The 22,457-nt window shown below is 55.0% G+C and overlaps 2 protein-coding genes across 2 annotated transcripts; both read left to right on the top strand.

The window, feature by feature from the left end:
• The first annotated feature begins 188 nt into the window (after positions 1-188).
• Positions 189-5,450, top strand: LOC133208378 (DNA polymerase delta catalytic subunit-like). Its single transcript, XM_061346225.1, has 8 exons — positions 189-277; positions 958-1,110; positions 1,715-1,817; positions 2,425-2,557; positions 3,127-3,243; positions 3,903-3,955; positions 4,554-4,651; positions 5,340-5,450. The coding sequence occupies exons 1-8, from the start codon at positions 189-191 to the stop codon at positions 5,434-5,436; spliced, it is 843 nt and encodes a 280-aa protein (XP_061202209.1). The 3' UTR covers positions 5,437-5,450.
• Positions 5,451-5,800: 350 nt separating this feature from the next.
• LOC133208379 (protein arginine N-methyltransferase 1) lies at positions 5,801-21,152 on the top strand. Its single transcript, XM_061346226.1, has 10 exons — positions 5,801-5,851; positions 7,248-7,346; positions 8,824-8,979; positions 9,686-9,749; positions 10,442-10,584; positions 11,304-11,391; positions 11,571-11,686; positions 19,312-19,462; positions 20,396-20,517; positions 21,055-21,152. The coding sequence occupies exons 1-10, from the start codon at positions 5,819-5,821 to the stop codon at positions 21,136-21,138; spliced, it is 1,056 nt and encodes a 351-aa protein (XP_061202210.1). The 5' UTR covers positions 5,801-5,818; the 3' UTR covers positions 21,139-21,152.
• The last annotated feature ends 1,305 nt before the right edge of the window (positions 21,153-22,457 follow it).

Here is a 22,457-nt window from a genome sequence, read left to right as displayed (position 1 = left end):
ATGGGATTTTGCACTGGGGGTCTGGTCACTGCGTGCCTGCAGCGCATCCTGCTGCACCGGTGCGCTATGGGGCAGCGCTATGGGGCAGCGCTATGGGGGCCATGGGGACAACTGCCCCCTAGCGGCCAACCTGGTCACTGCGTGCCTGCAGCGCATCCTGCTGCACCGGTGCGCTATGGGGCAGCGCTATGGGGCAGCGCTATGGGGGCCATGGGGACAACTGCCCCCTAGCGGCCAACCTGGTCACTGCGTGCCTGCAGCGCATCCTGCTGCACCGGTGCGCTATGGGGCAGCGCTATGGGGATCCTATGGGTCCCAATGTCTCTCTATGGGTCTCTCTGTGTTCCTATTGGTCCCTATGGTTCTCTCTCTGTGCTCCCATTGGTCCCTAAGGGTCCCTCTCTGTGCTCCCATTGGCAGGGACCCGCAGGGGGCGGTGCTGCACGCACAGGAAGTGATCTCGGTCCTGCTCTCTATGTGTCCCTCTCTGTGTTCCCATTGGTCGCTATGGGTCCCTCTCTGTGCTCCCATTGGCAGGGACCCGCAGGGGGCGGTGCTCCACGCACAGGAAGTGATCTCGGACCTGCTCTCTATGGGTCTCTCTGTGTTCTGTGTCTCTGTGTTCCCATTGGTCGCTATGGTTCTCTCTCTGTGCTCCCATTGGCAGGGACCCGCAGGGGGCGGTGCTGCACGCACAGGAAGTGATCTCGGACCTGCTCTCTATGTGTCTCTGTGTTCCCATTGGTCCCTATGGGTCTCTCTCTGTGTTCCCATTGGTCCCTAAGGGTCCCTCTCTGTGCTCCCATTGGCAGGGACCCGCAGGGGGCGGTGCTGCACGCACAGGAAGTGATCTCGGACCTGCTCTCTATGTGTCTCTGTGCTCCCATTGGTCACTATGTGTCCCTCTCTGTGTTCCCATTGGTCCTTAAGGGTCCCTCTCTGTGCTCCCATTGGCAGGGACCCGCAGGGGGCGGTGCTGCACGCACAGGAAGTGATCTCGGACCTGCTCTGTGACCGCCTGGACCTCTCCCAGCTCGTCATCACCAAGGAGCTCACCAGGGCCGCCACCGAGTACGCGGCGCCGCAGGCACACGTGAGCCTGGCACAGAGGTGCGCGCCCCATAGGGACACATAGGGACCCCATAGAGACCCCATAGGGACCCCATAGAGACCCCATAGAGACCCATAGACCCCTATGGACATCCCCCATAAAACCATATGGACATCCCCCATAGACCCCTATGGACATCCCCTATGGACATCCCCATTGATCCCCATTGACACCCCCTATAGATGCCCCCCATAGACACCCATTGCCATCCCCATTGATCCCCATTGATACCCCCTATAGATGCCCCACATTGATCCCCATTGACACCCCCTATAGATGCCCCCCATTGCCATCCCCATAGACCCCCATTGCCATCCCCATAGGCCTCCGTTGCCACCCCCACTGATCCCCATTGACACCCCCTATAGATGCCCCCCACTGCCATCCCCATAGACCCCCATTGCCATCCCCGTTGATCCCCATTGACACCCCCTATAGATGCCCCTCATAGACCCCCATTGTGATCCCAATTGATCCTCACTGATCCCCATTAATACCCCTATAGATGCCCCACATTGATCCCCATAGAGCCCCATTGCCATGCCCATTGACACCCCCTGTAGTTCCCCCCATTGATCCCCATTGCCCCCCATTGCCCCCCAGGATGCGGCAGCGGGACCCCGGCAGCGCCCCGGCCCTGGGGGACCGCGTCCCCTACGTCATCGTCAGTGGGGCCAAGGGGGAGGCCGCCTACACCCGCTCGGAGGTGGGTCCATAGGGGGCAATGGGGGGTGGGACCCATAGGGGGCAATGGGGAGTGGGACCCATAGGGGGCAATGGGGGTGGGACCCATAGGGGGCAATGGGAGCGGGTCCCATAGGGGGCAATGGGGGCGGGACCCATAGGGGACAATGGGGGGCGGGACCCATTGAGATCAATGGGGAGCGGGTGCCATAGGGATCAATCGGGAGCGGGTCCCATAGGGATCAATGGGAGAGGGTCCCATAGGGGTCAATGGGAGCGGGTCCCATAGGGATCAATGGGAGCGGGTCCCATAGGGATCAATGGGAGCGGGTCCCATAGGGATCAATGGGGAGCGGGTCCCATAGGGATCAATGGGAGCGGGTCCCATAGGGGTCAATGGGAGCGGGTCCCATAGGGATCAATGGGAGCGGGTCCCATAGGGATCAATGGGAGCGGGTCCCATAGGGATCAATGGGAGCGGGTCCCATAGGGATCAATGGGGAGCGGGTCCCATAGGGAGCAATGGGAGCGGGTCCCATAGGGGTCAATGGGAGCGGGTCCCATAGGGATCAATGGGAGCGTGTCCCATAGGGATCAATGGAGGGGTACCCATGGCCTGTGTCCCCCAGGACCCCATCTACGCCCTGGAGCACAACCTGCCCATTGACAGCCTCTATTACCTCCAGCATCAGCTCGCCAAGCCCCTGCTCCGCATCTTCGAGCCCATCCTGGGCGAGGGCCGCGCCGAGAGCGTCCTGCTCAGTGAGGAGAGGGCCAAAATGGGCCCAAATCACCCCAAAACAGCCCCGAAATCACCCTAAACTGGCCCAAAATGAACCAAACTGGCCAAAAATGACCCAAAACAGCCCCAAAATCACCCAAAACTGGCCCGAAATCACCCAAACAGCCCCGAAATCACCCCAAACAGGCCAAAATCACCCAAAGAGCCCCGAAATCACCCAAAACTGGCCAGAAATCACCCCAAACAGCCCCGAAATCACCCCAAACAGGCCAAAAATGAACCAAAACATGCCCAAGATGACCCAAACAGGCCAAAAATGACCCAAACAGGCCCAAAATGACCCAAACCGGCCAAAAATGCCTCAAAACAGGCCGAAAATGACCCAAAAGAGGCCAAAAATGACCCCAAATTGGCCAAAAATGACCCAAAACAGGCCAAAAATGACTCCAAAGTGACCCAAAAAAAGCCCAAAATTGACACAAAGGAGCCCAAAATAGCCCCAAACTTTCCCTTTATAACCCAATGGGGGGGTGCCCCCCATTGCCCCCAATGTGGGGTGCCCCCCATTGCCCCCCATGTGTCCCCACAGGGGGGGAGCACACCCGCTGCAAGACCCTGCTGACGGCACAGGTCGGGGGGGGGCTCATGGCCTTCGCCAAGCGCCGCAGCACGTGTGTGGGGTGCCGGGCCGTGCTACAGCACCACGGTAAGGGGGGGAGCTGTGGGGCAGCCCCATAGGGAGCCATTGAGCGGGGCAGGGGAACTCCCCCCCAGAGGGTAAAGGGAGCGTCCCACCTGAGCTATGCCATAGAGACACCGCTAGGGGGAGCTGTGGGGCAGGTCCCATAGGGAGCCATTGAACAGGGCAGGGGAACCCCCCCATAGAGGGGAATGGGAGCGTCCAGGCTGGGCTATGCCATAGAGACACCGCTAGGGGGAGCTGTGGGGCAGGCGCCATAGGGACCCATTGCGTGCTTCCCCCCCCTCCCTCCCAGTCATCCCATTGCCCCCCAGTGTCCCCCATGGCCACTTTTATTGCCCCCTCTTTCCCCATAACTGCCCCCTATTGATCCATAACTGCCCCCATTGCCCCATAACTGCCCCCCATTGCCCCCCATTGCCCCATAACTGCTCCCATTGCCCCATAACTGCCCCCCCATTGACCCCCATTGACCCATAACTGCTCCCATTGCCCCATAACTGCCCCCCCACTGCCCCATAACTGCCCCCATTGCCCCATAACTGCCCCCATTGCCCCATAACTGCCCCCCATTGCCCCCTATTGCCCCATAACTGCCCCCCATTGCCCCCCATTGCCCCCCATTGCCCCATAACTGCCCCCCATTGCCCCATCTCTGTTCCCAGGAGCCGTCTGTGATTTCTGCAGCCAGCGCCAGGCTGAGCTCTACCAGAAGGAGGTGATGGGGGGGCAGTGGGGGCTATAGGGGGCTATAGGGGGGGGGCTATGGGGGGCTCTATAGGGGTCTATGGGGTCTATAGGGGCATCTTTGGGGTCTATAGGGGGGTCTATGGGTGGCTTTATAGGGGTCTATGGATCTATGGGGGGTCATGGGGGCCTATGGGGTCTATAGGGGGGTCTATGGGGTGTCTAGGGGGGTCTGTAGGGTCTATGGGGTCTATGAGGTGTCTATGGGGGAGTATGTAGGGTCTATGGGGAGCCTATGTGGTCTATAGGTGGGTCTATGGGGTCTATGGGGGGGCTTATGGGGTCTGTAGGGGTGTTGGTGTCTATAGGGTCTACGGGGGGGTCTATAGTGTCTCTATGGGGTCTCTATGGGGTCTCTATGGGGTCTCTATGGGCTCTATGGGGTCTCTATGGTCTCTATGGGGTCTCTATGGTCTCTATGGGGTCTCTATGGGGTCTCTATGGGTCCCTATGGTCCCTATGGGGTCTCTATGGGTCTCTATGGGTCTCTATGGGCTCTATGGGGTCCCTATGTGTCTCTATGGGGTCTCTATGGGGTCCCTCTGTGTCTATGGGAGTTGCTGTTGCAGGTGGGGGCCCTGGCGGCCCTGGAGCAGCGCTTCTCCCGCCTCTGGAGCCAGTGCCAGCGGTGCCAGAGCGCCCTGCACCAGGACGTGCTCTGCACCAGGTGCGGCCACGGGGAACCACTGGGAACCACTGATACCCATTGGGAACCATTGAGACCCATTGGGAACCATTGACACCCATTGGGAACCATTGGGAACCATTGACACCCATTGACACCCATTGACACCCATTGAGCCCATTGAGCGCCACTGAGCCCCACTGAATCCCATTGAACCCACTGAGACCCGTTGAGATCCATTGAGACCCATTGACACCCATTGATACCCATTGGGACCCGCTGATACCCATTGACACCTATTGATCCCATTGACACCCATTGATACCCATTGGGACCCATTGACACCCACTGAGCCCATTGAGCGCCACTGAGCCCCTCTGAATCCCATTGAACCCACTGAGACCCGTTGAGATCCATTGAGAGCCATTGAGACCCGTTGAGTCCCATTGATCCCATTGAAAGCCATTGAGATCCATTGAGTCCCATTGAATCCATTGAGCCCATTGAGTCCCATTGAACCCATTGCCCCCCATTCCCCCTTTTACCCCATTACCCCCATCGCCCCCATTACCCCCATTACCCCCCCTCACCCCCATTGCCCCCATCACCCCCATTCCCCCCATTCCCCATCACCCCCATTCCCCCATCACCCCCATTACCCCCCTCACCCCCATTCCCCCTATCACCCCCATTACCCCCCTCACCCCATTACCCCCATATCCCCCCATAGCCGGGACTGCCCCATATTCTACATGCGGCGCAAGGTGCAGAAGGACCTGGATGCTCAGCAGGCGCTGGTGGCTCGTTTTGGGGTCCCCTCCTGGTGACCCCCCCTCCATTGCCCCCCAATGGCCACATCCGGGCCTTTTCTGGTTGTGGGGGGGGCCCCTATGCTCAATAAACGCCCCATAGAAACCCATTGGGCTCCCATTGATCTATGGGGTAAAAGGGGAGGGTCCTCCGCGCCGCTAGGGGGCGCTCTGCGCCTGCGCCGCAGCTCCTCCCTCACCCCGCGTCCCCTCCCTCTATGGATATGGGCGGGGTTCCGCGCCGTTGATGGACAAAGGGCGCGGACCAATCGCGGCGCGGCCTCGGGGAGCGGCGGCCAATGAGGAGGCAAGGGGGGAGGGACTGGTTCCGCCCGCGCTATAAAAGGAGCGGGGTCGGTGACGGTGCGTGAGGGGAGGGGGGGCAGGCGGCGCGGACAAGATGGCGGAGGCGGCGACGAACTGCATCATGGAGGTGAGCGGGGCCTATGGGGCTCTGTGGGGCGCTGTGGGGCTCTGTGGGTCCCTATGGGTCCCTATGGGGTTCTGTGGGGCGCTATGGGGTTCTATGGGGCGCTATGGGGCTCTATGGGGTTCTATGGGGCGCTGTGGGTCTCTATGGGTCTCTATGGGGCCTATGGGGCCCGTACTGGGGCCGCGGAGGCCTCTATGTGGGGGGGCGTCTATAGGGCTCTGTGGGGCCTATACTGGGGTGGTTGGGGGGGCTCTATGGGGTCCGTAATGGGGTTGGGGGGGGTCTGTGAGCGTCTATGGGGGTTACTGGAGTCTCTATGGGGCTCAGTGGGGCTCAATGGGGCTCTGTAGGGTACTATGATACTCTATGGGGCTCTATAGGACTCAGTGGGGCTCTGTGGGGCTCAATAGGGGTCTATGGGACTCCATAGGGATCAATGGAGGCTCTGTGGGGCTCCATAGGGGTCAATGGAGGCTCTGTGGGGCTCCATAGGAGTCAATGGAGGATCAATGGGGCTCAATAGGGATCAGTGGAGGCTCTATGGGGGTCAATGGAGGCTCTGTGGGGCTCAATGGGGCTCAATGGAGGCTCTGTGGGACTCTATAGGAATCAATGCAGGCTCTGTGGGGCTCAATAGGAGTCAATGGAGGCTCTGTGGGGCCCAATGGGGTTCTATGGGGCTCCATAGGGATCAGTGCAGTCTCTATGGGGTTCTATGGGGCTCAATGGGGCTGGAGGGGGGCCCCACACGCACGTGGGGATCCGGGCCCCGCCCCCCTTCCCGCAAGCCCCGCCCCCGCCACGCGGCTCCCGCCAGCGCGGGAACAAAGGGGAGGGGGGAGGGGCGGGGCCTGTCGCGATAGAGGGGGGACGATGCACGCCCTATCGCGATAACAGAGCCCCCCCCCATAGACCCCCATGGGGCCGCCCCCCCCGCCCCATAGACCCCCATGGGGCCGCCCCCCCGCCCCATAGACCGCCATGGGGCCTCCCCCCCCGCCCCATAGACCCCAGTGGTCTCCCGGCCCCATTGACGCCTGTGGGCTCCCCGCCCCATAGACCCCTATGGTCTCCCCGCCCCATTGATCCCTATGAGCTCCCCGCCCCATAGACCCCTATGGGCTCCCCGCCCCACTGACCCCTATGGTCTCCCCGCCCCATAGACCCCTATGGTCTCCCCGCCCCATAGACCCCTATGGTCTCCCCGCCCCATAGACCCCTATGGTCTCCCCGCCCCATAGACCCCAATGGTCTCCCCGCCCCATAGATCCCATTGGTCTCCCGGCCCCATTGATCCCTATGGGCTCCCTGCCCCATAGATCCCATTGAGCTCCCCTCCCCATAGACCCCTAGGAGCTCCCTGCCCCACTGACCCCTATGGGCCCTCTCCCCCCAGGTCTCCGGCCCCCCCAGCGCCAGCCCCAAGCCCCCCGCCGAGGAGATGACCTCCAAGGATTACTACTTCGACTCCTACGCGCACTTCGGCATCCACGAGGTACCCCAAAACCCCCTTTTTCCCCCAAAACCGCCCTTTTTCACCCCAAATCCGCCCCTTTTCACCCCAAAACTTCCCCTTTTCACCCCAAAACTGCCCTTTTTTGCCCAAAACTGCCCTTTTTCCCCCCAAACCCCCTGTATTTTGCCCAAATCTGCCCTTTTTCACCCCAAAACTTCCCCTTTTCACCCCAAAACCTCCATTTTCCCCCAATCACTCCCTTTTTTGCCCAAATCTGCCCCTTTTCACCCCAAAACTGCCCTTTTTTGCCCAAATTTGCCCTTTTTCACCCCCAAATCAGCCTTTTTCACCCCAAAATCCCACTTTTTCAGCCAAAAAACCTCTTTCCCAAAATCCCTCTTTTTCACCCTAAAACCCCCTTTTTTTGCTCTGAAAACCTGCTGCCCAAAAACCTGGTTCTTTTCACCCCGAAAACCTTTCTGAAGAAAAACTTTATTCACCCCAAAAGTCTTTACCAAAATCACCTTTTTTTGCCCCAAAAATGTCTTTACAAAAATCCTTTTTTTCACCCCAAACCCCTCTCACTCAAAGACCCCATTTTTCACTGCAAAACCCTTTTTACAAAAAACCACTTTTTTCACCCCAGAAATGTCTACCAAAATCACCTTTTTGCACCCCAAAACCCATTTTTCCCAAAACCCCTGTTTTTCCCCCCAAACCCGCTGTTTCCCCTCTCATTATGGGATGTCCCCATAGGAGATGCTCAAGGCCGAGGTGCGCACCCTCACCTACCGGAACTCCATGTTCCACAACCGCCTCTTTCCCAAAACCCCTGTTTTTCACCCCAAAACCCTCTTTACCAAAATCCCCTTTTTTCACCCCAAACCCCCTGTTTCCCTTCTCATTATGGGATGTCCCCATAGGAGATGCTCAAGGCCGAGGTGCGCACCCTCACCTACCGGAACTCCATGTTCCACAACCGCCTCTTTCCCAAAACCCCTGTTTTTCACCCCAAAACCCTCTTTACCAAAATCCCCTTTTTTCACCCCAAACCCCCTGTTTCCCTTCTCATTATGGGATGTTCCCATAGGAGATGCTCAAGGACGAGGTGCGCACCCTCACCTACCGGAACTCCATGTTCCAGAGCCGCCTCTTTCCCAAAACCCCTGTTTTTCACCCCAAAACCCTCTTTACCAAAATCCCCTTTTTTCACCCAAAACCATTTTTACCAAAATCACCTTTTTTCACCCCAAAACCCATTTTTCCCAAAATCGCCTTTTTTCACCCCAAAACCCTCTTTACCAAAATCACCTTTTCTCACCCAAAACCATTTTTACCAAAATCACCTTTTTTCACCCCAAAACCATTTTTACTAAAATCCCCTTTTTTCACCCCAAAACCCATTTTTCCCAAAATCGCCTTTTTTCACCCCAAAACCCATTTTTCCCAAAATCGCCTTTTTTCACCCCAAAACCATTTTTACCAAAATCGCCTTTTTTCCCCCCAAACCCCACAGGAGATGCTCAAGGACGAGGTGCGCACCCTCACCTACCGGAACTCCATGTTCCACAACCGCCACCTCTTCAAGGACCGGGTCGTGCTGGACGTGGGCAGCGGCACCGGGATCCTCTGCATGTTCGCCGCCAAGGCCGGCGCCAGGAGGGTCATTGGGGTGAGGGGGGGCTATGGGGGGTCCTATGGGGGGCTATGGGGGACTATGGGGCTTAAAGGGGTCTATGGGGGTCATTGGGGTAAGGGGGGCCCGGGGGGCTATGGGGGTCATTGGGGTAAGGGGGGGCTCTAGGGGGGGCTATGGGGGTCATTGGGGGTCATTGGGGTAAGGGGGGTCAATGGGGGTCTATGGGGGGTCAATGGGGGTCTATGGGGTTCTATGGGGGGTTAAAGGGTGGGGCTATGGGGATCCTATGGGGGCTTAAAAGGGGTGCTGTGGGGGTCCTATGGGGGCTTAAAGGGGGTTCTGTGGGGTCCTATGGGGGCTTAAAAGGGGTGCTATGGGGGTTCTATGGGGGCTTAAATGTGGGGCTATGGGGGTCCTATGGGGGATTAAAGGGGGACCTATGGGGTCTTAAAAGGGATGCTATGAGGGTCCTAAGAGGTCCTATAGGGGCTTAAAGGGGGTCTGTGGAGGTCCTATGGGGGCTGAAAGGGGTCTATAGGGGTCCTATGGGGGATTAAAGGGGGTCTGTGTGGGTCCTATGGGCTTCTATGGGGTTTAAAGGTGCCTATGGGAGTCCTATAGGGTCTTAAAGGGGGTCTGTGGGGTCTTAAAGGGGCAATAGGGGGCTGAGGGGTCTCTATGGGGCTCTATGGGGCTCTATGGGGCCGCTGTGGGTCTCACCCCCCCTGTTCCCCCCCAGATCGAGTGCTCGAGCATCTCCGACTACGCCGTCAAGATCATCAAAGCCAATAAACTGGATCATGGTGAGAGCCTGCCCCATAGCGCCCCATAGCGACCCATAGCGCCCCATAACTGCCCCATAGTGCCCCATAGCGACCCATAGCGCCCCATAGCAACCTATAACTGCCCCATAGCGCCCCATAGCGACCCATAACTGGCCCATAGCGACCCGTAACTGCCCCATAGCGACCCATAGCAACCCATAGTGACCGGTAATTGCCCCATAGTGCCCCGTAGCGACCCATAACTGCCCCATAGCGCCCCATAGTGACCCATAACTGCCCCATAGCGCCCCATAGTGACCAGTAACTGCCCAATAGTGCCCCATAGTGACTGCTAACTGCCCCATAGCGCCCCATAGCGACCTGTAACTGATCCATAGCACCCCATAGTGACCCATAGCGACCCACAACTGCCCCATAGCGCCCCATAGTAACCTGTAACTGCCCCATAGCCGCCCCATAGTGACTGCTAACTGCCCCATAGTGCCCGGTAACTGCCCCATAGCGACCCATAGCGCCCCATAACTGCCCCATAGCGCCCGGTAACTGCCCCATAGCGACCCATAACTGCCCCATAGAGACCCATAGTGACCAGTAACTGCCCCATAGCAACCCATAACTGCCCCATAGGGCCCCATAGTGCCCCATAACTGCCCCATAGCGCCCCATAGCCGCCCCCTAACCCCTTCCTAACCCCTTCCCCTCTCTCCCAGTGATCTCCATCATCAAGGGCAAGGTGGAGGAGGTGGAGCTGCCGGTGGCCAAGGTGGACGTGATCATCAGCGAGTGGATGGGCTACTGCCTGTTCTATGAGTCCATGCTGAACACGGTCATCTATGCCCGGGACAAGTGGCTGGTCAGTGGGGCTGCCCCATAGCCTGCCCCATAGAGCCCTATGGCTACTGCCTGTTCTATGAGTCCATGCTGAACACGGTCATCTATGCCCGGGACAAGTGGCTGGTCAGTGGGGCTGCCCCATAGCCTGCCCCATAGAGCCCTATGGCTACTGCCTGTTCTATGAGTCCATGCTGAACACGGTCATCTATGCCCGGGACAAGTGGCTGGTCAGTGGGGCTGCCCCATAGCCTGCCCCATAGAGCCCTATGGCTACTGCCTGTTCTATGAGTCCATGCTGAACACGGTCATCTATGCCCGGGACAAGTGGCTGGTCAGTGGGGCTGCCCCATAGCCTGCCCCATAGAGCCCTATGGCTACTGCCTGTTCTAGGAGTCCATGCTGAACACGGTCATCTATGCCCGGGACAAGTGGCTGGTCAGTGGGGCTGCCCCATAGCCCCCCTTGTGCCCCACAGCCCCCTTGTGCCCCACAGCCCCCTTGTGCCCCACAGCCCCCTTGTGCCCCACAGCCCCCTTGTGCCCCATAGCCCCCCTTGTGCCCCATAGCCCCCCTTGTGCCCCATAGCCCCCCTTGTGCCCCACAGCTCCCCCTGTGCCCCACAGCTCCCCTTGTGCCCCATAGCCCCCTGTGCCCCATAGAACCCATTGTGCTCCCTTATGCCCCATAGCCCCCCCTGTGCCCCATAGCCTGCCCCATAGCTCCCCTTGTGCCCCATAGATCCCCGATGGCCTCATCTTCCCCGACCGCGCCACCCTCTACGTGACGGCCATTGAGGACCGGCAGTACAAGGACTACAAGATCCATTGTAAGCAATGGGGGGGGGTTCATTCCTCCCATCCACCAGGGGGCGCTCGCCGTGGGGCCGGCCCCATTGACTCCCCCTGCCCCACACATCTCTATGGGGCCGGCCCCATTGACACCCCCTGCCCCACACATCTCTATGGGGCTGGCCCCATTGACGCCCCCTGCCCCACACATCTCTAGGGTGGGAGAACGTCTATGGCTTTGACATGTCCTGCATCAAGGACGTGGCCATCAAGGAGCCCCTGGTGGACGTCGTGGACCCCAAGCAGCTCGTGACCAACGCCTGCCTCATCAAGGTGGGGGCTGTGGGGCGCTATGGGGCTCTATGGGGTGGTGTGGGGCTCTATGGGGCCTCTCTGTGGTCTCTCTATGGTGTCTCTCTATGGCTGCTCTATGCTGTCTCTATGTGTCTCTATGGTCTCTCTCTGTGGTCTCTATGGTCTCTGTATGGTCTTTTGTGCTCTCTATGGCCACTTTATGGTTTCTCTATGGTGTCTCTATGGCCACTCTGTCTCTCTATGGCGTCTCTATGGTCCCTCTATAGTGTATCTCCATTGATTCGGACAGTTTTCCAGCTGACAAGCAGGTATTCCTTATTGCGGCGCCGGGGGACACGGGGATAACTCCTCCTAACGTGTGTCCCCTATTGCTATACAAGCCACCCTTCTATAGCCCCTGGGCATCCATACATATTCATGAGGCTACGTATGGATTCCATCATTATGCAGAGAGCTCCCCGCATGCGCACAGAATTGTGGTGCTGGTCTATGAGGGTCGGTTCCTTCCTCCAACGATCTTCATCACCTCTGGCAGCCTCTGAAGCACGCGCAGTGGATGCTCAGACCAGTTTAATGGGTTCGTTAGCACCACAGACATAATAATCCTCCCATCCTCCTACTTACCAGTTAGCTCAACTGCAGCCCATCCTGGACCCCTGCGGTTCCCAGGTCCCCCTTATCCCTGCGCCCTGTTTTCCAGGCTGGTTTTGCTGAAAGCTGTGTCAACCATAGCGATTTATCCCGTGAGAATTCTCACTATGTTCTCTAGCTGCACTCTCTCTGTATTTTTCTCTGTGTGCCCTGCACCTCAGTCATTTCCCATTGCTGCTGTTCCAAAGCCGTCAAACTTAACACTACTGAAAGCTACTGCTAAAGATTTCCATACCCCATCTTGTAATTCCGTGCCCCCCTTGCCTCAACTCCCCCCTTTCTGTCCTTTTGCAAATCTTTTGCAACGCTCTTTTCTTTTCTGTATATTACAGTCACCATCAAAAGTCTTTTTGAAATAGTTTCCTGTTTCTACTTGCTGCTCAATTCCATCCCTTTCCACTCTTCATAATCTGTCCTGGACCGTTTACAACACCCGAGGGAGCACTGAATCACACCACGAGTAATCAATATTAGAGCAGTTAACACCAGTATCCCTGCAACCAGTTCCCTCAGCCAGGAGAGAGCGGGGAACCATGAAGTGAACCCCAGGAGGTGCCACCCGTGGCCATTTCATGAAATATCTTAGTTTGTTGCCAAATTCCTCCAGATCTGTCTCAATTCTGCCGCTTTGGTCTATATGGGAACAACAGCTTTCATGGGTTATGGAACAAACCCCTCCTTGTGATGCCAGTAACATGCCTAGAGCCATTCGGTTTGGTAATGCTGTTCGACAGGCGGGTTATCTCTTGTTGTTCTGCCTGGATTATATCAATGTTTTTGCTTCCCATTTCCTCTGTGGCTGCTGAGATGTTTCCAGTTGCCTTCTCTCATTCACTTGCTCCCCAAGATGGACTGAGCCCTCTTACAAAGCCATGAGATGCGGTGTGCTGCTCAATAATAGGATTAAACCCCCGTTGAATCCGTTCAGCAAAACCTCTAACCCAGGTCCCAGAGGGGTACCTGTCAATAATAGTGAAATTGGGTATTACAGCACCTAAGGTGCATGCCCCCTTCCAGTTGGGGGGCAGAGTCTTAGAAGCATTTTTCCCCATAGCCAATACCACCCTTTCCCTTTAGGAACGGGCCCCATTGAACTACGATACCATCTATAGTAACAGCATGATTGCAGTTTGAATGGTGACCTACATCTGTGGCATTGAACCAAGCAAACTTCCTTACCCTGGTTTCTGGTGTAACACACCTTTGTGCACAGGTGTAATATTTGTTATCTCCATTAGGATTAACTCTTCCAAATGTCAACCTTTCCTTCGAATACAGATCGCTGGTGTTCACCCACAGATTGTCCATGAGACAGTGTTAGGAATTGGAACTCCAGTTAATGGGAGATCCAGGCTTTCTCCTGATTTAGGCAACTGTGCACGCACCCAACAGTCACTACCATTAAAACATGAGTAATATTCTGCACTGATTTCAGGTGTAAGCTCTGGTCCCAAGCTTGTGGCCAGTTATCATGAGCCCAAATTATGACCGACGCAATTTCATACGCAAGGGTACTGAAGGTTCGATCCCCCCCGTCTTCTCTGGCTCTGGTGCTTGCTTTACTCTTGAATAATGTATCCAAGCAGGCTGTTCCTTTATCTTCACTGCTGTACAGGTGGTCAATAATATCCAATACGGTCCGCTCCACTTCTCCTCTAGAGCATCTCCTGAATAATTCCTAACACAAACCCAGTCTCCAGACCTGAACGGGTGAATGGGATAATCCAAACCTCGGGCTCTGGTCCCTACTGTTCTCTTATTTATCTCCTCCAACTGCTTTCCCAGATTGATCAGGAACTGTCGGAGATAGCCTTCTCCCACTTCCTGAAGGCTCTCTCCTTTAAACTGGACTGATCCGGGCTTCCATACAGAATCTCAAATGGGCTAACCTCTTCTTCTGACCGGGGTCTAGTTCGAATCCTTAACAGAGCCAGTGGCAATGCCTGGCACCAATATAAATCCGTTTCCTGACATATTTTACCAGTGTGTTGTTAAATCAGATGGTTCATCTTCTCTGCTTGCCCACTGCCTGAGGCCTGTGTGGAGCATGCAGCTGCCAATCAGTTTCTAATTGTTTGCTAATTTCTTGTAACAATTTGGCACTAAAGTGTCGGAAGAAATCACCGCTGGTGCCCCAAAACGAGGCATTATTTCATTTAATAAGGTTTTAATCACCTGTCTTGCGTTATTTATCCTACAGGGGAATGCTTGTGGCCAGCCTGGAAAAGTATCTGTTAGCACCAACAAGTATCGATAGCCCCCTTCTCTTGGTAACTCAGAAAAGTCTATTTGCCACTGCTGTCCTGGATAACTTCCTCTCCCAGTTGTCCCAGTTTGATTTCTGTTTCCAGTTTTAGGGTTATTCTTAAGGCATAGCTGACATTGTTTTGTCACTCATTGAACCGTGGTGCGTAGATTCCCTCCTACAATTTGTTTGTCTAAATATTTATACAAAGAGTTGCTACCCCAATGAGTTTTATTATGTTCTTCCTGAGCTAACATCCAGAGCTGGTTATAGGGGATTACAATTGGACCATCAGGTATTTGAGCCCAACCCTCTTTATTTTCCTGTCCCCTTAGATCCTCAATCAATTTTCTATCCTCTTTTGAATATCTAGGTTTAGATTTTTCAATTGTTAGTTTGCCATCAGGGATTAAGGACATGATTTGAAATTGTTCAGCTGCTCGTTTGGCTTCAAAATTGGCCAAATTATTTCCAATTTCTTGATCAGAGCCACCTTGTTGATGCACTTTACAGTACATAACAGCTACTTCTTCAGGTAGCTGAACAGTTTCCAGTAATTGTAGAATTTCCTGCATATCCTGCCTTTCATTTACCATTTTTCATGAAGCTACTACCATCAGTAAACCAAGGATCACCATCTTCCAGAGGTTTTTCTTTCAAGTCTGGTCGGCCTGAATATACAGTCTCCATGGTGGTCAAGCAGTTGTGTGTTAGTGGTTCTGTCAATTGTTCCTGCAAAAGGATGCTGGATTCACAACGTTAGTGACCACAATTTCTGTATCATCCTGTTCTACAGTGGTGGCCTGGTATTTAAAAAAACGTGAAGGAGATAACCAGTGGGCTCCTTTCTGCTCCAGGACTACTGATACCACATGGGACACTAGTACAGTAATCTTTTGTCCCAAAGTAAATTTGCAAGCCTCTTTAATATTTGTGATAACTGCTGCCATAGCTTTTAGGCATCTGGGCCATCCTTTGCTCGCTTCATCCAGCTGTTTTGAAAAATAGGCCACTGCCCTTCTGTAGGGTCCTAGTTTTTGAGCAAGGACCCCCAAAGCTATTCCTTGCTCTTCACAGGAATATAGCCAAAAGGATTTAGTCACATCCAGGAGTCACAGAGCTGCAGTTCTCATTAGCTCTGGTTTTACATTTCTAAAAACCCCTTCTGCTGTATCAGTCCATTCTAAAGAGGGAGAGTTTCCTTTCAACAGTTCATATAGGGGTCTTACCAGAACACCATAATCATGGATCCAAAGCCTGCACCATCCGGTCATTCCCAGGGATGTCCGGAGCTCCTTGACGGTCGCTGGTCTTGGAGTCTGGCAAATGGCTTCTTTTCTAGCAGTTCCAAGTTCTCTCTGTCCTCCTGTTATTTCATATCCTAGGTAGGAAACTTGGGTTTGGGTTAGTTGCGCCTTTTGTCTGGATACCCGATAACCATTCAGTCCCAGAAAATTTAACAATTCCACTGTCCACTTGATACATTCTTCCTTTGTTTCTGTAGCAATTAACAGGTCATCCACATATTGTAACAGAGTCCCATTTGAGTAGGTGGCTTCCATGATTCTAGTTCTCATGCTAGCTGATTTCAAAAAATAGTTGGACTGTTTTTTTTTTAACACTTTAGGCAATACTGTCCAAGTTAATTGAGTTTCTCTTCCTCTGTCAGGATTCTCCCATTCGAAAGCAAATAAATTTTGGCTTTCTTTGGCTAATGGTAAGCAAAAGAAAGCGTCCTTTAAATCCAGGACGGCAAACCATTTCTGATTTAATTTTAGTTTGGTCAATAACGTATATGGATTAGCCACCACAGGGTGGATGTCCTCCACTATTTTATTTATTGCCCTCAAATCTTGAACTAGCCTATAGCTTTTCCCATCTGCTTTCTTTACTGGTAAGATAGGAGTATTATACTCCGATTCACATTCCACTAATAACCCATATCTTAAAAATTTATCAATTATTTCTTTAATTCCCCTTCTATCTTGTACTCTTAGAGGATACTGTTTTATTCGAACTGGGCAGGCCCCCCCTTTTTATTTCCACTATAACAGGCAAAGCATTTTTCGCCTTACCTGGAACTTCAGGTGCCCATACTCCCACATACACCTGATTAAGGATTTCTTCTATTTCAGGGAGGTTCTCCTTTTTGCTTTTCTGTTGAATTAAACTCAAAACTGCAATTAATTGTTTTTAACTCTGAATTCCATTTTGCCTTCTTTAAATGTTGCTTCTCGCCCTAACAAAGATTTTAGAGAATTTGGCATGCATAAAAATTTATGCATTCCGATTTGTTTTCCCAATTTGTACTTTAAAGGTTCCAAAAAGAATGCCTTTTTTTTTTTTTTCTCTTTTCCTTGGTGGCCAGTAGCTCCCACATCTGTAACGAATTCTTTTCTCTCTGATTTAACACCAAATAAGTTGCTCCTGTATCCACTAAAATTCCACTTTATTTCCCCTAGTTCATAGTCTTAATGTAACCAGTGGATCTGCTAGGGTAGATTCCCCAGGTCCCCGTCAGTTTAGTTCCAGTTCAGTCACCGGAGCCACTCCATGGCACTGCCCTCCCCAGGCAGTCTCACTTCCAGCGTCCAAAACCCCCCATAGCACGCACACCGGTCCGGTCCCACAGAAGAGAAGAGCCCACTCCCCCACCTCCTGCAGACATCCCTCCTCCCACGCTCAAACACTGGAGCTGCTCGAGCTCCCCTCCTTTCCCCCTTGGTTTTCCTTTTTTTTTTTTTTCTTTTTCTCACAGCAGCTCCCCCTGCTCTGCAGGGCCTGCAGGTGCCTGCCTCTGCAACGGCGCTTCTGGTTTAACCCCTTCTTAACTCTGAATGTGGATGTGCCGCTGGTTGCCAGTGACAGAAATCTCTTCCTCCTTATCAATATCAGATAGGACAGAGGCAGAGGGTGCTCCTCTCGGAGGTACCTGTAGTACGTGATTTTCCACCTTATGTTCCTGATTACTGTTTTTTAACTTTAAACATCTTTCCCCAATATCAGAGGCTGAGCATCTCCAGCGTAACTTTCAGTTTTTCCCTGTCCTTTTCCAAAGCCAAAATTAAGGAATCTGGCGGAGCTATATTAATTTTGCATTCAGTCTGTCACTCTGTGTGATTTCTTAAAGTGAAAAACGTATCTGCATACATTACTTCATCCCATTTTCCTTGCCCCCTTAAAACAACATTAATTGTAACAATGTATTATAGTTCAGAGTTCCATTTTTAGGCCATTTTTCCTGATCTTCCAAAGTATACAAAGTGCCACCATTGGTTACAATATTTTACCAATATTTTCTTATTTACCAAGCCCCCAGGAGACCCTCCAAGTTTTTTCCAGTGTGCCAAAATGCACCCAAAAGGATTCTTTTTCAAGATCTCTTCACTCTGCTGATTTTCCATTATCAATCTCACATTCACACACACACAGATGGGATCCCCAGACATACTCCACACAGTTACAACACTTGAGACAAAGACAGAGACTTAAATTCAACCAAGCAAACAACAGTTAATAACACAGTTATAGCATCCTGTCACCAGTACCAGAATCATTACTGTAACAAGCCACAAAATATGTCTCTCTATGCTCTCTCTATGGTCTCTCTATGGTCTCTATGGTCTCTCTATGGTCTCTCTATGGTCTCTATGTCTCTCTATGGTCTCTCTATGTCTCTCTATGGTCTCTATGGTCTCTCTATGGTCTCTCTATGGTCTCTATGTCTCTCTATGGTCTCTCTATGGTCTCTCTATGGTCTCTCTATGCTCCCTCTCTATGGCCCCTCTCTATGCTCCCTCTCTATGGCCCCTCTCTATGGCCCCTCTCTATGGCCCCTCTCTATGCTCTCTCTCTGTCTCTCTATGGTCTCTATGGTATCTCTATGGTCACTCTGTGGTGTCTCTCTATGTCTCTATGGTTACAGGAGGTTGATCTCGCGTCAGTGAAGCCGGAGGACCTGAGCTTCACGGCCCCTCTCTCTGCTCTCTCTATGGTGTCTCTATGGTGTCTCTATGGTATCTCTATGGTCACTCTATGTTCTCTATGGTGTCTCTATGGCAGGAGGTGGACCTTGCCTCGGTGAAGCCGGAGGACCTGAGCTTCACGGCCCCTCTCTCTGCTCTCTCTATGGTGTCTCTATGGTGTCTCTATGGTATCTCTATGGTCACTCTATGTTCTCTATGGTGTCTCTATGGCAGGAGGTGGACCTTGCCTCGGTGAAGCCGGAGGACCTGAGCTTCACGGCCCCTCTCTCTGCTCTCTCTATGGTGTCTCTATGGTGTCTCTATGGTATCTCTATGGTCACTCTATGTTCTCTATGGTGTCTCTATGGCAGGAGGTGGACCTTGCCTCGGTGAAGCCGGAGGACCTGAGCTTCACGGCCCCTCTCTCTGCTCTCTCTATGGTGTCTCTATGGTGTCTCTATGGTATCTCTATGGTCACTCTATGTTCTCTATGGTGTCTCTATGGCAGGAGGTGGACCTTGCCTCGGTGAAGCCGGAGGACCTGAGCTTCACGGCCCCTCTCTCTGCTCTCTCTATGGTGTCTCTATGGTGTCTCTATGGTATCTCTATGGTCACTCTATGTTCTCTATGGTGTCTCTATGGCAGGAGGTGGACCTTGCCTCGGTGAAGCCGGAGGACCTGAGCTTCACGGCCCCTCTCTCTGCTCTCTCTATGGTGTCTCTATGGTGTCTCTATGGTATCTCTATGGTCACTCTATGTTCTCTATGGTGTCTCTATGGCAGGAGGTGGACCTTGCCTCGGTGAAGCCGGAGGACCTGAGCTTCACGGCCCCCTTCTGCCTGCAGGTGAAGCGCAACGACTACGTCCACGCGCTCGTCGCCTACTTCAACATCGAGTTCACGCGCTGCCACAAGCGCACCGGCTTCTCCACCAGTGAGCGGCCAATCAGGGCGCGCCTAGGGGGCGGGAAGCGGGGCGGGCAGCCAATCACTGCGTGCCTAGGGGGCGGGGAGCAGGGCGAGCAGCCAATCAGGGCACGTCTACGGGGTGTGGAGCTCAGGGCAAATGGCCAATCACTGCGCAGGGAGCGGGGCGAACGGCCAATCACTGCGCGTCTAGGGGGTGGAGCTCGGGGCGAGCGGCCAATCACTGCGCAGGGAGCAGGCCAAACAGCCAATCACTGCACACCTAAAGGGTGATAATGAAAGGGGAGGGACCAGTCCCTAGGGGGCAGGGTGCCTAAGAGGGGGGGACTGGGGCAAGCAGCCAATCACTGCACACCTAAGGAACAGGGATCGGGGTGAGTAGCCAACCAGGGTGTGCCTACGGGGTGGAGCTCGGGAAGCAGCCAATCACTGCACGCCCAAAGGGTTGGGGATTGGGGCGAGCAGCCAATCACTGCAAGGGGTGGGGATCAGGCCAGCAGCCACTCACTGTGTGCCTAAGGGGTGTGAATTGGGGCGAGCAGCCAATCACAGTGTTCTAAGGGGCGGGGCTAAAGGTGAGGGACCAATCATGGCAGGCCTGGGGATGGCGGCAAGGGGGAGCAGCTTTGGGTTGTTCCATTGTGCCATAGCAGGGGGGGATGCATTGCCCCATAGGGGGGTTCCTGCCCCCCAAGTGTGGGTCCTGCTCCCCATAGGGGGGTTCCTGACCCCCAAGCGCGGCTCCCCCCCCCCCAAGCGCAGCTCCCGCCCCCCCAAGCGCAGCTCCGCCCCCCAGCGCGGCTCCCCTCCCCAAGCGCGGCTCCGCCCCCAAGCGCGGCTCCCCCCCCAAGCGTGGCTCCGCCCCCAAGCGCAGCTTCCACCCCCAAGCGCAGCCCCGCCCCCAAGCGTGGCCCCGCCCCCAGCGTGGCTCCGCCCCCAGGCCCGGAGTCCCCGTACACGCACTGGAAGCAGACCGTGTTCTACATGGAGGATTACCTGACCGTCAAGAGCGGGGAGGAGATCTTCGGGACCATCAGCGTGAGGCCCAATGCCAAGAACAACGTGAGACGGGGGGGGCTATGGGGTAATGGGGGCTATGGGGGGCTATGGGGTAATGGGGGTGATGGGGGGCAATGGGGGACAGTGGGGCAGTGGAGGCAGTGGAGGGCACATTGGGGACAGTGGGGGTCAATGGGGATCAATAGGAACAATGGTGGGCAATGGGGATGAATGGAAACAATGAGGGTCAATGGGGACAATGGGAATCAGTGGTAACCGTGAGGATCAATGGGGATAATGGGAACAATGGGGATAATGGGAACAATGGTGGGCAATGGGAATCAATGGGAACAGTGGTGGTCAATCAATAAGGGTCAATGGCAACCAATGGGAACAGTGGTGGTCAATGGGGCCAATGGGGGTCAATGGGGAACCATGAGGCTCAATGGGAACAGTGGGGATCAATGGGGGGGGACACGGGGGGAGCTCCCTTTTACCTATAGAGGGAACTCCATGGGCCAAGGGGCGGGCCCTGATTGGGGTCAATGTTGGGGACCCCCCCCCACCCCATAACCTCCCTGCCCCCCCTCTGCCCCATAGCGCGACCTGGACTTCACCATTGACCTGGACTTCAAGGGGCAGCTCTGCGAGCTCTCCTGCTCCACCGACTACCGCATGCGTTAGGGGGGACCCCAAAACGGGGGAGGGGGGACCCCGAAACGGGGGGGACCCCAAAATGGGGGGGAGCACCCCAAAAATGGGAGGGGAAACCCCAAAAATGGGAGGGGGACCCCAAAAAAGGGGGTAACACCCCCAAAATGAGAGGGGGGACCCCAAAACCTCCCCCCATCACCCCCATTCAGTGTGGGGCTGGGGGCTTCAACTACACCCCCTCCCCCCATCACTACCATGGGGGGTCCCCATTGGGTCCCCTTTATTCTTATGTGGGGAGGGGTCACTGTTATTGGTTTTCCCCTCCCGCCCCCCCATGATGGGGTGGGGGATGGGTGGGTCCTGCTCTTCTCCCCTCCCCCCCCGCACCCCCCCCTTTCATAAGTTATGTTTTTATATGGGAAGGAATAAAGCAGTGACGTCATTGAGGTGGTGACGTCATTTGGGGGCGACGTCATCGATGGGGGGAGGGGTAAAGGTTTATTGAGTGCACAAGGGTCACACCCCCACACCCCCCACCTCCGGCACAACAGTGCCCCATAGGGATCTATGCGCCCCATAGGGGTCCATGGGGATCTGTGTGCCCCACAGTGTGTCCCAGTATCCCATAGGGCTCCATGCGCCCCATAATGGTCCATGTGCTCCATAGGGGTCCACGCGCCCCATAGGGCTCCATGTGCCCCATAGGTGGTTCCGCTGCCCCATAGGGCTCCATGTGCCCCATAGGGATCCACGTTCCCCATAGGGTTCCATGTGCCCCACAGGGATCCAGGTGCCCCACAGGGCTCCATGCACCCCATAGGTAGTTCCGGTGCCCCATAGGGCTCCACATGCCCCATAGGGCTCCACGTTCCCCATAGGGCTCCATGGGCCCCATAGGGCTCAGAGCTCATCGTGGGGCTGCTCCAGGTCCTCCCCATAGTTCGTGGCCTGGCTCCCCACGAACATCTCCCAGTTGGCCAGGACCTCGGCCTCCGTCAGCAGCCCATCCTATGGGGCACAGGGGGGCGATGTGGGGCGCTATGGGTCCCTATGGGGCTCTATGGGTCCCTACACCTCCACATCCCCCTCCCCCCTCCCGTCAACACATCAGGAATGGGGCCCCACCCCCATCCAGGAGCCCAATAGGGATGGGGGGGGAGGGACAAGAGGGGAGGGGGAGGAGCAAAAAGGGGCGGGGCAATGGAAGGGGGAGGGGCGCGGGGAAGTGGGTGGGGGGCGGGGGGCTGGCGTTGAACACTGCCAGGGATGGGGCAGTCACAGCTTCTCTGGGCACCCTGTGCCAGCGCCTCAGCACCCTCACAGGGAATAGCTTCTGCCTAAGAGCTCAT

This window comes from Neopsephotus bourkii, unplaced genomic scaffold, assembly GCF_033783945.1.
Source record: "Neopsephotus bourkii isolate Nb327-2 ecotype Australia unplaced genomic scaffold, CSIRO-AGI_Nbou_v1 NB_271, whole genome shotgun sequence".
Lineage (NCBI taxonomy): Eukaryota > Metazoa > Chordata > Aves > Psittaciformes > Psittacidae > Neopsephotus > Neopsephotus bourkii.
The sequence above is the reverse complement of the archived record's forward strand: the minus strand, read 5'-3'. Positions and strand labels throughout refer to the sequence as shown.

Excerpts from the sequence above, each read along its gene's own strand:
- LOC133208378 (XM_061346225.1), top strand. The coding sequence starts at position 189 with ATGGGGCAGCGCTATGGGGGCCATGGGGACAACTGCCCCCTAGCGGCC. Across the intron at positions 278-957 it reads CAGCGCATCCTGCTGCACCG|GGACCCGCAGGGGGCGGTGC; the intron begins GTGCGCTATGGG and ends TCCCATTGGCAG. Across the intron at positions 3,956-4,553 it reads CTGAGCTCTACCAGAAGGAG|GTGGGGGCCCTGGCGGCCCT; the intron begins GTGATGGGGGGG and ends TTGCTGTTGCAG.
- LOC133208379 (XM_061346226.1), top strand. The coding sequence starts at position 5,819 with ATGGCGGAGGCGGCGACGAACTGCATCATGGAG. Across the intron at positions 7,347-8,823 it reads CGCACTTCGGCATCCACGAG|GAGATGCTCAAGGACGAGGT; the intron begins GTACCCCAAAAC and ends CAAACCCCACAG. Across the intron at positions 10,585-11,303 it reads ATGCCCGGGACAAGTGGCTG|ATCCCCGATGGCCTCATCTT; the intron begins GTCAGTGGGGCT and ends TGTGCCCCATAG.